The sequence below is a fragment of the Mercenaria mercenaria genome, chromosome 19 (assembly GCF_021730395.1).
Source record: "Mercenaria mercenaria strain notata chromosome 19, MADL_Memer_1, whole genome shotgun sequence".
NCBI classification, from domain to species: Eukaryota; Metazoa; Mollusca; class Bivalvia; order Venerida; family Veneridae; genus Mercenaria; species Mercenaria mercenaria.
Window position 1 is genome coordinate 4688477 of NC_069379.1, and position 14857 is coordinate 4703333.

The 14857-nt window shown below is 32.9% G+C and overlaps 1 protein-coding gene and 2 long non-coding RNA genes across 3 annotated transcripts; 1 reads left to right on the plus strand and 2 right to left on the minus strand.

Annotated features, from left to right (window-relative positions):
- The first annotated feature begins 4664 nt into the window (after nt 1-4664).
- Nucleotides 4665-5987, plus strand: LOC128551194 (uncharacterized). Its single transcript, XR_008368688.1, has 3 exons — nt 4665-4739; nt 5400-5482; nt 5918-5987. It is a non-coding gene; the product is annotated as an uncharacterized LOC128551194 (long non-coding RNA).
- Nucleotides 5988-10369: 4382 nt separating this feature from the next.
- LOC123543383 (uncharacterized) lies at nt 10370-12173 on the minus strand. The gene is made up of 3 exons (XM_053532063.1): nt 12066-12173; nt 11771-11880; nt 10370-11370 (listed from the first exon to the last, which is right to left on the minus strand). The coding sequence occupies exons 1-3, from the start codon at nt 12068-12070 to the stop codon at nt 10370-10372; spliced, it is 1116 nt and encodes a 371-aa protein (XP_053388038.1). The 5' UTR covers nt 12071-12173.
- Nucleotides 12174-12347: 174 nt separating this feature from the next.
- On the minus strand, nt 12348-13758 carry LOC128551139 (uncharacterized). Its single transcript, XR_008368648.1, has 4 exons — nt 13530-13758; nt 13011-13068; nt 12718-12787; nt 12348-12413 (listed from the first exon to the last, which is right to left on the minus strand). It is a non-coding gene; the product is annotated as an uncharacterized LOC128551139 (long non-coding RNA).
- Nucleotides 13759-14857: the final 1099 nt, after the last annotated feature.

Consider the following 14857-nt stretch of genomic DNA (forward strand, 5'->3'; position numbering starts at 1 on the left):
CATAACATACACCATTCTTACACTGCGGAAAATGGTTCCGTATACGGGAGTGTACACATTTCGTATACTCCCGTATATGCACATATTTTTCGCAGTGTTACCAATATAGACATATCGTTAGAAAATGCAAACACATTGGTATTTGGCTCGACTAATTAAAGAATTCAAAGACTTTATCAGAAAGGTAGTGGTACAAATAAACAGCACCAAAAAGTGTTAAATTAAACAATGGACACAATGGTTAATAGAAATAAGATTTTGATTTATCCTTGTTTAAAATAGTTCTGAAGAAAATGTCATTTTGGTTAAAGAATTTTCTAATATTTCATTGTCATCCGCATTTTCAATATATTAGTATAATTGTGATATTCCAGATGATATATTGTTTACACTTCACTACGTGTTTTATACTGTTTATATTTCATTTTGTGTTTTAAACTGATATTTAGCTCCTTTTAGAAGCAGGAACTACAGTCCAAAAAGTATTTGTCGGTAACATGTGCCCTTACATTAAGAGTATATTAAAGTGACAGTCTGTGATGCATTTGTTAGTGTCTGAGAAACGTATGTTTCATGTCTGATATCCAATATTTGAAAACTCGTGGCGATGAAATAGTTTAAAAACGCGACATTTATGTCTAATCAGTTTTTTCTTCTTCAAAATGGTGGACAAACTTGCTTAATTGAGCTTCAGAATTCACAAAGTACGAAAAAGGGAGATAACTGACTGACATTAAATTGAAACTGCTTTTCATAACCGACAGCCGACAAATAAGAGACGTTCATCATTTAATTGATTAATCTCATATACTGAATCTATTTCATGACATACATGAATCATGATATTAGAGCTAAATTGCCTACCATGTTTCACACAATAATACGTAAAAGTTATAAATGTATTATGTTATCAAATATTACTTATATTATAATTTTGGAAGATCCGCTTTTAAAGTCTCTCATTGTTAAGGTCTTAAGATGTGTATTTGAACATTGTCTTATTTTGCGTTTTGGTTAAGACATTAGATTGTGAAATAATGGAAACATACGAAGTCTTGCTTTATACGTTATACGAGGGGTGTTCAATAAATACCCGGAAAAGTGCTCTCATTTCTTTATTTCTGGTCTCATTTTGGTAAAATTTCAAAATATGAAGGATATGAACATACTGGATGCAAATACCTAAATTACAGATTTCAGAACATGCACAATATTTATTTGTCGTCTCCTAGGCAACGCCATCACCTCAACAGCGGCCCAACGTCATTATGATGCTGTCATATCTCACTCAATTAATCAATACAACTCCTGATTACCATTGATTCAATGTTTATCACCATTAAATGCATTTTTACACCTTCCTAAGAATAAATAAATACTGTTCATATGATGTTCCTGTCGTATTGAAGAAATTGGACACTGAACTGATGCCCTATCAAGGAGCTCTTTAATTTATTAAATGTGACTGAGCGTTATTTTTCATGTCTGTAACACAAGTCGTCAGCAATATTCTCCTGACCACTTTTAAACGTCACGTCCAACTAATAAAATTTTGTTTTCTTCAGGGCATTGTCCCTTAAACCTTTTTCAGCATAGCATTTGTCTCTTTCCTTGATTTTCGATTCAGAACACAAAATATTATCTCACATCTCCGTTCAAGACTGATTTTCAAGCGACGACCAACTCAATATGCCTGCCAAATATTTTAATGATGCCACATTGATAATTTGACGTTATTGGCATAACGCTTACTTTCCATACCAATATTCACCCAATTTAAGAAAAGGTAGCTTGAAAAATAGGTAAGTGGCAAGTAATGTTTTAGCGCATGTAAAATAGAAAAAGAGACAAATTTGGGCCGGATGACGTCACATGACGTTGCCATGGGGACTTGCATTTACCTATTATTTATCTAAAGACAATCTAATTTTGACATATCAACTCAGTATTCCCTAGTCTACATTTTGTAGCATTTTCATTTATTTTTGATGATACATGAGGAATTGAGAGCACTTTTCCGGGTATTTATTGAACGCCCCTCGTAAAATTGCGTTGGATTGAGAACTATAAAAATGAAGGACCAAGTGAATATCGTTCAGTTATTAAGCAGATCTTTTTGTGAAGTCTGCAACGGAGAAAATTTTTATTACAATATGTGTACAGACAAAGAACCCGAGGTTGCTTATTGGCAGTTTCATTCTGATTTGAAAAATTTTGCTCAATGTATTTCGCAAAATATTTTTGAAAATTATGTACTATCATAAAATCAATTATTAATAAAAAGTTTATTATCACATTGTTTTGTTTCAAATTCTTTTAGTCCGCAAAGCTTTATAGTCTCTAAAATAACTGTCTAACCATCTTAATATTAGGTCTTCAGTATATGTTGAAACATGGTCCATACGTACAGGTATATTAAAAACAGAATAATATTTAAACATTTAACAAATATGTCTTTCAGAACGGTAATCAGTTTTGATTAGAACTTCAGATCTTTAAAACAAATTTATTGGTATTATGGCTCTATGGCTGAAACAATGCATAGAGGGAATCTTGGAACCTTAAACCTATATTACAAGCCTTCATATGATTAACTTGTGTCTGCGAGATTCTTAAACCCAACCACAAAAAAGACAAAAAGGTGCGAAAAGGCCAAAAGTGGTCAAATTGGTGGAGTTTTCGAGTCAGCTTTACTGCCTTTCAAATATACAATGTGATAAATTCTATTCAGAAATACAGTAGTCTTTATCACGGGGTGGTATTGTTGCAGAAATTGTCTCCTGCTGAGTTCAGACACTGGTACCAGACAAGAACGAAAATTGTACATGTCATTACCTACCTCTAGGTATGCTCTAAGAACCATTATGCTAACGGAAAAATATACTAGAGCATTTTAATCGCGCTTTTCTCATCTAGAATGCGTAGTTCGACTTATCAGTACTATGTATATTGACCTACAGGTAATAAATCCTTCATCTTGCACCAATCAGGTTTTCTAAAGGTTTCATATCGCGGTAACACTCCGCATACTAATAGGTTTTCGTTAACGTTATTGCAAAGCTTAGATAACCTTCCCTAATGACCTTCCGGTTCCTTTTAGATAAAACATTAATTATTATTTTCAGGAAATGATTACTATATCAGCATAAAAAGGGAGACATGGAAAATGGTTAACGTATGTGTTTAAACTCTTTAAAAAGTTGAAATAAGATTTCATAAATATTAAAAAAATTTCTCATGTAAGGTTTTAAATCAGCTGTTAGACGAGCTTAAACTTGATCTTCAGTGTTTAATTGCAACATCCGAGACACATTCATTTACTTTTTTTATTTAAACGTTAAATGTAACGACAAGTTCGTTTTTAAGAGATTATATAAGGTTGTAAATCAAGATTTTTGTCTCAGTAAATTGAATCTCTAATATAAGCCCGCGATAACTAGTATACAAGTAAAGTAGGCTTCTTTTAAAAAAGAAACCTAGGAGAGGTCCAGTGTTGCTCCTTTTAAGGTTATATCAGAGACATAGATCACAATTGTTATTTATGTCTTTGGGACATATGTCTCTGGTTATATGATAGATTGTGCTATAGACGAAAAACAGTTTCCCTGTTGCAGGTCACTGTGGCATATTAGGGGTTATAGTCACTGTGACCATGACCCAATGAGCTCAAAATCGATGAGTCATCTTTAGGTTATGATCAACCTGGGCCAATCTGACTGTATACCAAAGCATTTCCTAGTTATATGTCGTTAAAACATGTATTTTGTTAATGATGTTCAAATATAACATATTGATTGAATGATTGAATATTATACATTAAGAACTGTATAGATACATGTGGTTTGTTAGAAACTAAAGTTTCGCTGACATCTTTTCATTCATGGAAGCAACATTAGCAAAACTGTACGCAACGTAAGTTGCAAGTTCCACTGCTTTGACAAATTTAAGAACAATGGTTCTCTTACATGTTCACACGACTAATATCGTTTAACTGAATAGCCTACTTTCAGTCAAATCAAGACAAACTATCCCATATAAGACGTTGACATTCTAAATAGACATGCACTTATCTAAGTAATGTATGTGAAGTCTATTATGGCATTTTGTGCACTAACGGAACGCAGATAACAAGGTGAGACGACTGTTTTTGTTAAAATTATGTTAGAAGCGGCATATAAAAGTATTAAAATCTCTAACGTTTATAAATTATCCATCTAAGATAGAAACAAATATATCAAAACTGCAAGTAAACTTTAATTTTTGTTGGATTTATGTCACACTTGCATACTTTATGTACGACACACATAAAATTCATATAAAAGTGCATTTCTATTACTCTTCATATAATAAATGATAGAAACTTTTACAGGCGTAAGCCCGCCCGCTTAGCTCAGTAGGTAAGAGCGTTGGTCTACGGATCGCGGGATAGTGAGTTCGATCTTCGGGCTGGGCGTATGTTCTCCGTGACTATTTGATAAACGACATTGTGTCTGAAATCATTAGTCCTCCACCTCTGATTCACGTGGGGAAGTTGGCAGTTACTTGCGGAGAACAGGTTTGTACTGGTACAGAATCCAGGAATACTGGTTAGGTTAACTGCCCGCCGTTACATGACTGAAAAACTGTTGAAAAACGGCGTTAAACCCAAAACAAAACAAATTTTACAGGCGTAACAGACTCTAACGAAAAGAGCATGGACTGGAGGATATACTTCCTTGTCATTCCAGTGGTAAACGGAGGTATTTATGACCGATTATACTAACAAAACACTAACAAAATCATTTAAAATGTCAATGTAAAATTAATTTTCAGAAACATATACATGTAGCGGGTTTGTTACTATCTGATATATAATATGCATATGGATAAAAAGGAAAGATAAATTCTCAAATAACATTCTAGCTATAGATGTAAATGAAGTTCATAATTTAGTAGTTTAGAAATTTATTATTATTCCAGCGTTTTCTTTTATTTTCGCTGTTTTCTTTAAATTTGAGGACGTATTTACTACGTATATTATACCTAATATAGCACGGGCCCTCACCTGTTTATAATGTGTATATTATACTTCATAAAGCACGGACCATCACCTGTTTACAGTGTGTATATTATACCACATATAGCACGGACCATCACCTGTTTACAATGTGTATATTATACCACATATAGCACGGGCCCTCACCTGTTTATAATGTGTATATTATACCTCATACAGCACGGACCATCACCTGTTTACAGTGTGTATATTATATCACATATAGCACAGACCATCATCTGTTTACAATGTGTATATTATACCACATATAGCACGGACCATCACCTGTTTACAATGTATATATTATATCTCATATAGCACCTGCCCTCGCCTATTTACAATGTGTATATTATATCTCATATAGCACGTGCCCTCACCTGTTTACAATGTAAAGGTGTCTCTCAGCCTCGCCATTGCACTATCGTAGATGAATGCTACCCAGGCGAGGTAACTATTATATAAAATTATCCTTATTGCAAAATGTGTATTTAAAGGCCATAGATTTGTTGCCATAGTGAAAAGTTCTAGTATGTTTTTTTATTCAGTTACTGAAGTACTTTTTACAAACGAAGTTGAATAATTACAAATTGCAAATGTACTCTTTAAACCACAGTAATGCCTTAAAGTGCACACGCATATATGTTAGCGTTATAGTCTTCCTTGTTTTTTATGTTGATGTAATGGTACAAATGTACGTTATCAGCAATATCCGTTGGTTCCTACTTTTATTTCCTATTATACTGGTTTGATATTCTGTCAGTTAATATCAGTGATTAATGTTTTCGTAATTTAGAATGTATCCTTATAATGTGTTCATAATATATTTTCATAAAAATAGATATACTGAAAGTAATAGTTTTGTCTCCTAATTCAATTTAACAGGTATGTGGTGTTGAAAAGGTTAGAAACACGCTTGGTCATACCGTCTACAATGTTGGGTGCATGATACAATGATTTTAAATGATTTTTGAATTAATTTATAACTGTTGGTCAGACTAACAGATTGAAACGTCACTGTTTGACATTTCTATATTGATTGCGTTGGTATTCGTATGTTTCTTTATCTGTTTTGATCATGTTGATGTATAATTTGAAAAGAAGTTCCGAATGTTTATAATTCATTTTCTTTCAGGTGCAAGTGTATTTCTTGAACAGTAAAAATATGCTGAAATTTCAGCTGTCTGAGGCATCATTGTGTTTCAATAAACCACTGAAAAACGTGAACTAAGTATATTGTAATCCCTAAAACGTCATGTTTAAATTCAGAAATAAGCTTCATATACAAACTTTTACTTTCGCATTGCAGAAATGTCAAAACAATTCAATTACACATCAAGGAATACGAAATGGAGAGTGTCTTGATTGTTGTTATTCTGATCTCTGTAATGCACAGGGGTGTGGAGAACCTGGTGAGTAAAATGGTGTATTAATATATGTTGTGTTTGATAGAAACAAAATCGAATGTAACAAGTGCTTTGTATCAAAATAAATCCTAGACCTTGAAAAGTATTACACTCACAGTTTGTGAAATCTTTGTAAAGGAAATGCCAATTAATTAGCTGCATTCTGACTGTGCTTGCAGTTCTTTTACAAAATTATTTTTATATCAAATGTAAGGCAACTAAATTTTTGAAAAATGTTGTTTCATTATGCATTGCATGTTGATGTTGCAGCAATTAATCCCGATATACAATTCTGTCTTAAACCTAAGTTGTTTAAAAGTTTAGTTTTGCTTAAAACGGAGCACACCTCTCAAATAAGATTTTAATTCATTGAAAATGTGGCAGACTTTAGCTCTTTTCGTTATATAAAAGACTCCATACATACTCGAATGTAAATATGTATGCACACAGAAAGCAATACAAATGTATACAAACAAAATTGTATAGCATTTGTTAATTTGTTCATGACAATTAAATTTCCCTTTTCCGTTTTAACGTCACACCGGCATAATTATAGGTCAAGTTTAAGAATAGTTAGCGATATCATATAATATATGTGCGTAAGGACGTGTCATAAAACAAAGACATTGACCCACTAGGAATAGACAAGTTCCCAGAATACATCCCCCCTAAAACAAAACAATGTACGACAGCGTATGTGTGTGTACGTGTATGTGTGTGTTTAGTTTATACATTTGTACATAATTTATTTTAGGTCAATTGTGAAGGAAGTTCTATAACTTATATCAATCACTCCCGACATCTTATTCCTGATGAAATCCACCGCCACGAGGGTATGGGAGAAGAGGCCAGTTTCCATTTTAATGCTGAGCGCCAAGCAAGGGAGCTATTGGCACCATTTTTCACACACATATCGCTTGACAAAAAATGGAGGGGTGGTTATATTCTGCTGGTGTGGTACTGCTTTCAACACTAAGATCATATTACTGCGAAATAAACATGTTTGAAATTAAATTAATTGTTTAATTGTAACATCACTGTTTCTTTTTTTTTGTATTCAGGATATCCTCAAACCAGAGGCCCAATTTGCTATAATTGCCCATTACATACAAGCCTGGATACTTGCAATGCCATTACTTTCTGCGAACCAGGCGACGTAAGTATAATTTTGAGATACCGATATATCACCAAACATAAGTTAAAGAATGAACCGTGAAAGTGAATGTTCCTCTAGCATTTTCTTGATGACGTATTTGTCTAACCATTGTTTGGTTGTAATAAATATAGTTAAACATTTCATATGGTCAACAACATGTGTTGCATACTCTTATTATCTTATAAAGTTCAACGGATAAACAAATGCCAGGCTCTATTTTCAGTTGTGCAAGTTTGCTGTATTCAAAGAATTTGGAGATACAGTATATACTGGTGAATGTTCCAGCACACATGTAAGTTTGTTCCACTGCTTATATATGATTATTTTGCTTGCAAATATTAGTTGATCAGCCTGTAGTCAAGGCATTATAGCCTAAATAGATGGGTAACCTCAAACAAATTCCTTCACAATAATTATTTTAATTTTCATACACTATAATATCTGCACTAACAATTTACAAAAGTCCTCAGAAATATTTGTGTCCAATCATGAAAAAATATATGTCTTTTATACCCTACTATTTTTCTGCAAGTCCCTCGATTTTTTTCTTCACGGAAGTCAAGAAGATAGATTGTATTATTTGTTTCATCTCTAAAACATGGACATCTTGAATACTGATAGAAAAAAATGAAACAGTTTTATTAAAACAAATATTTATTGCTTCGAATACATACTAAACATGTAAATAATCACATTTTATGTGTATAAAGACACGAACTGTACCCCACCCACTACATTATAAAGATAATCATATAAATTAACAGGTAGTTTCCATTTAGTAACAATGATGTGTATATAGCATTATTTTTACAGTGTTACATTTATTCTTATTATATACAATTTTATTTTACAAAGAATTATGAGCTCTTATAAATATATTTATCTATGTAAAGTATCACTTAAACTAACAACCTCAGTAAATATCGAGATGGCACATTATAAAGCAGAACTTTTGTTTATAAGTAACAAGCAATTACTTACTGGAAAAATGAATATAAATAAAATGCTGCACATTACATGTATTACATTTTTCTGGTATTAGTATTTTAACAATATGTTTTTTTTTCAAACACATGTAGTGCAATAATACGATTTATTCATATATGTGTTCATATTTACAATCACTTCATCAAATTTAATTAAACATACACTTCAGCCCTATTAGAGATATCTATCTTGAATATAAATAGTAAAACAATAAAACAGTTATGTCAAAATACATATTGTTTGCAAAACTGATACATACAATACATGCTAAATTCATAATAGCATGTGATTGAAGACCTGAACTGTACCCCACCCACTTTAATACATAGGTACATATCATGTAATATCTAGAATCCATATACAGTCAAACCTATGTTGAAGACCACCTATAGATAAGACCACCTTAACAAAAACACTGATGCAATGCCAAACGGCACCAGTTTTTATTACCATGAGACCATTATTAATGGATATTTCACCTGTTAATAGAGACCACCAGTCAACAAAGGTAAGTTTTTGTTCTTCCTATTTGTGGTTTTTACAGAACATGTTCGGCTGTAGTAACAATAATATGTTTGCACTGTTATCAAATTTCTACTGTTATTCCTATTATATGTACAATATCACTGTATAATAAATTGTGAGATCTTAGAAACTTATATACATCGGTGAAATTAGCTCTTCCGTGTGACTACAACATAATCGTTTGTTAATAATCTATAGTGATATGACAAAATACTTTGATTAGCAGAGTATTTTAAAAAGCAACAAGCATGTACTGACCAACTGAAACATAGTAATATTAATTATATGGTAATAATTATAACTCATTTCTAATACTACGTTTTTAAATAACTATGATACAAAATAGCCTGCCTTCAAATGTAATGAAGTATACAACAGGCTTAGTAGATACATTTACAGAGAATGTTATACTGACAAGTACTTTTCATGTTGACAACTATCAACAAAGAAACATTTGAGACTGAGGGGCAAGCAAATATTATCACTATTAAGCTTCAGTATCCCTTCATGCACATAATATAATTTTCCAGTTCATCTTCTACTGATTGAACACTGCTACAACCGATTCCATTGCATTCCCCACAGGCAGTAGAACAAGGCAGACCATACTTACGGCAAGTGCATCTTCGAGAGTCGCAATTTTGTTTGCAGTTGCATCTTATGATTTTCAAAAGTCTCTCTGGCGCAGCAGGTAAATCACATTTCAGTGGGGTAAGCCTGCCATCTTTTTCATACCAGCCCCATTCCCGTGGTTGTAGTATTCTTTCAAGCCATGTCTGAACTTGTAGGTACACCCTGTAGCTGTGATATTTGGCCGATCAAGAAGTTGGTGGTAAACTCTGTACTTGTACAACTGTTGTGCCTGTACTGACACACTGAAAAAACTTTCTGTATCTTAGCCTATCTAAACCTTCAATTTTCTTGCCATTGAACAACGTACACATCATTTGCTCTCCTGCTCTTTCGACCTCTTCGTGAGTGGACTCTTTCAGAAATATCTTTGCATTTGCATGGAAATCTGTGTCGACCATGGCTTTTTTTAGAGCAATTCCTTTTCCTATTCAGTATATCCTCGATGTAGTGTCACAACCGCAGAATGCGTGGACAACAGGTAAAACACTGCATATGCCTTCAGTTAGTACATTCTTTGTCTTAGAAATATCCCAAATTTTCTTTTTCTTTGAAACAGAGTCAGACTTAAAAAATATCTTTTCCCTGCCTTCTTCCGCGTGATGACACAGTAAAACTAAAGGGTCTGTATCCTCACCAGTAACCACCGTCGGTTTTTCGTCTGATAATTCCACTGCTGTTTTCACTATCCTTTTGGTCAATGAGTTGCTGTAATAATGTTACTAGACTAGGAGGTACATATTTTCTGTTGCCTCCAGTTGACATATCATTTGCAGATGGGTATATCTCTGCATTTTCCTCCATATCTTTGATGTCATTCAGAATCAGTTTTCCTGCTGTCTTTATGATTGCCAGTTTCTCACTTTCACTGTCATTTTTATTTTGTCTGTGATAATAGTTATGTAAAATAGCATGGGCTCTACTTCTGAAAGTAACAACATTGGATTTTCCATTCAATTCTGTAATTATAATACTATTACCATAATGCTCTAGCATTCTTCTTTTCATATATGTTGTGCTGTACGAGTTATCTTCACCACAAATGGATGCCATTTTTTGTACCAAGTCGCTGATTGTGATAAACCCAATTTCAGTTTCCTCAAATTCTTCCAAAACAGTTTTGAAGGCATTGTCTGCACAAACGCAAGCAGGTCTGCCTTTCTTTGTCTTGCTGCACTGGTCCGTCTCATATGCTGCTCCATCATCTGTCACTGGTGACTGAAAACATTTTGGAATTTTATATCCAGACCTAAAATTAGAACTACAAGACTGGTGATATCTAGCTTCAGCAGCAGGAAGATCACAGACACATTCTAATCGGCCTAATACTATATCACCCCAATCATCATTTCTTTCTAAACAAACATCTTTAATAGACTTTTGAAACTCTAATGTTAAAACAGGGTGAACATCTCTACCTCGTTTACGTTTATGTTGTTCATGTGTTGCATTTGTTCCACAGAAAAAACACTTCGTTTGAAAGTCAAATGATAATTCTAATGACTGTCTAGTACTTGGACTTGTATATAAATTTTCTTTGCTGCTGCTATTGAGACGATTCTGATTGGGGTGGCAGTAAATCCTCCTGCAATCCTTGTGAACTTGCTGTCCAGGTGAGACGACCAACGTTCGACCTGTAATTCATACAAATTTAATTTACTTATAACTAATAAACCTTACATTAATCTTTATTTATGCTTTCATTTTAAAATTTCATGTTTCTTACATATTTGATGTTGCTGAAGAAATATATTTTGGATAATACACGTATGTGCATGCATGTGTGCGCGTGTGTGTGACAATAGTTTAATCATAGACAATACTGAATGAATTCATTTCAGCTTTAGTAAGTATAAAAGAAACGATTTTACAAGTTTTGGAAGAAACAATTTAAGAAAATGGCAATGTTATTGTGCTACCTAGATAATGTTATACTAGATGACACTGTAGTACGAAATATTAAACTGATATATATAGATCAGGAGAGCCTACAACACAAGACCCTTTAAATACTTGCTTTTAAGAAGCACTAACCCTTATTCTTGCTGGCTGCTATGATGCTCTGGCATCCCCTGTCGCCAAGAACTGAAGTGGGGTTGTCGTCTCTAACGCCACATAAAACGCAAGTGTTTTCATCAGAAGTACTGCAATTGGAATAGAAATACAAATGTATCAATAATCTATACTATAATATGAAAAAGTTACTTGAAATTCAAAAGATCATTGAACAATCTCTATGTACATTTAAGAGCCAAGAAAATGTTATTATCATACAAAAATCCATTCAAAGATGATGAAATTAAATAACTAATAACTTTTAAGTAATTACCTCATGATTTGAACTTCAGTTGAATACCAATATCATTATACACAACAGGTGTTGAATTCTTCTGCAGCAACTGTAATAATTAAAAAGAGTAATAAGTTTAAAAAGAATATAAATAAATAATGAACCAAAAAATAAGGGACATCAAGAAGATAAATATGCTAAGAAATTGTATTTAGGGATGTTTACAAATATATTTTATATGCTTAATAGCCAAGAAAATAACATTATCATACAAACATCCATTCAAAGACAATAAGATTAAATAACTATGTAAGTAACTACCTCATGACTTGAACTTCAGATCACAATACACAACAGGTGTGGAATTCTTCTGCAGCAACTGTAATACTGAAATAAGTTACAAGTTTATTATAGGACCCAACTAGTAAACAAAATTCTCAGTGACATCAGGAACATAGATATGCTAAGGAAGTGTACTGGTTACAAGTACAGGACTATTTAAAAACAAAAATAAAAAAATGGACATTATTTTATGCATAAAATTCCATAGTTAAATAATAAAAAAGAGAGACTTTCTTTATTGCTTTTTCCACATATTTCCCTACATGATACTCCTGAAAGCATATCAAATATATACAAATTCACTAATTTACCATTCCAGTCACAAATAACTAATAACTTAAGTAATTACCTCATGACCTTAACTTCAGCTAAATACCAATACCATAATACACAACAGGTGTTGAATTCTTCTGCAGCAACTGTAATAATAAAATAAGTAATAAGTTTATTACAGGATCTAAAAGAATATAAATAAATAATGAACCAAAAAATCAGGGACATCAAGAAGATAAATATGCTAAGAAATTCTATTTTCAAGTCTGTTTACAAATATATCTATTATGCTTAATAGCAAAGAAAATGTTATTATCATATAAAAATCCATTCAAGGCAATGAGATTAAATAACTATGTAAGTAGCTACCTCATTACTTGAACTTCAGATCATATTACACAACAGGTGTGGAATTCTTGTGCAGCAACTGAATAAGTTGTAAGTTTATTATAGGATCCAACTAGTAAACAAAATTTTCAGTGACATCAGGAACATAAATATACTAAGGAATTGAAGTTGTTTAAATCCTGGTTACAAGTACATGACTATTTAAAAAAAGAAATAAAAATTGATATTATAGTTTATAAAATTTATGTCAGCGATGGCGTTCCATAGTTTTAAAAAATTCGAAAACAGGGACTTCCTATATTTCGGTTTTTTTCATTTTTTTTCTACATGCTACTTTTGTAAGCATATCAAATATATATAATTTCAATACTTTTCCCATTTCAGTCGCAAATAATGTATTTTTAGGTGCATAAACCGCATTTCACATTGCGTCGTCTGCTAGACCGCAACAAGCATAAACTTTTCATGATTTTCATTTATTTCCGTACTGAAGACATATTTATGGATTTTCCCAAGAAATATTATCATAAACAAACTTACCACATGCAGAATGTTCGATGATTGCCAATGATTTAAATTGTTTTTTCAGTTATTGTCCGATTCCGAGACAAATTATTTACACGGTATAGCGTTATATTTCCTAACCGTGAACTTTACTGCGGAGTATGGCAGGACGTTCGAGACATAACATTGTGTACAGTACTTTGCAGATTAAATACGTCTTTTTTCAAGTAACGCCTAGGGATTTTGTTGAGGACTTTTAGTATGTTATCACACTTGTATTTATCTTCGTTTTTGTAATAAATACTCTTGTGAAGGAATTTGTTTGACCTTTTCTCCCAGACAGCTTTGCCTACTGGGCTAGGATACTTATCACTCTAAATATCGAAAGCGCTAAACAACAGCAAATTTAAACGTCCTACTTCCTGTGTACAATCTAAGTCTAAAGAAAATGTTGCACAACTAATGCTGATTAATACGAAGGGAATACAGAATAACTGTAGACAAAGCAAGATTTTATGGCCTTTAGGAAATTGAAAATGTCAACAAAATATACAATAATTGTTATTCCATCATACGCATGGATGCTCCATACAACAAATGTAAGGAAAAACATTGGGTCCTACATAAAGATTAATTGCTCTTTGAGCATAATATCTAAGCGGACTTTGCAAGAATTTGAAACTGTTTACGGTGATACTTCCCCATCCAATATTACTATATTTAGATTGGTAAGGGCATTTAAAATAGGAGAATCTACAGGGCAACATCAACCTCATGAAGGGCGCCCTAAAATGTCAGCATCCTCTCCTAACCCGGGGCTAGAGGGCGTGGACAGTAGCATGCATTTCCACTACCGTCCATAAACAGGCTCAATCAAACCGAGCCTGCAACATTTTCCTTTTTGCCGTGTTGAGCGACCTGTGAAGATTCTACTTTTCTCTCCTTACATTGCAACTGCAGACTTGAGATATACAGTTTCCAAAGTTTCCCAAACAGCTGCATCAGTTGGCCTTTTATCAGGAATTGTTCATGAAATACTAACAGAACACTTGAAATTATCAAAGATATGTGCAAGGTATGTTCCCCATCTTTTGATAAGGGAACAGAAATCTCAAAGGGTGTAATGTTGCAAAAAACTTCTTAAATCTACAAAACTGCGATGAAATGAGGTTAAATGAACTTCTAACTTCTCATAGAAGAGAGAGATAAGACATGGTTATCATATTTAGAACCGCAAAGGCTGATAAACAACAAAAGGATGCATAAGAAAGGACAAGAACGACCAGATATTGCTAATATTTCCAAGTTTGCAAAGGGATTTTTTAAACAATTCTTATCAATTCCAAAGTCCTTGTTGTGCAAAT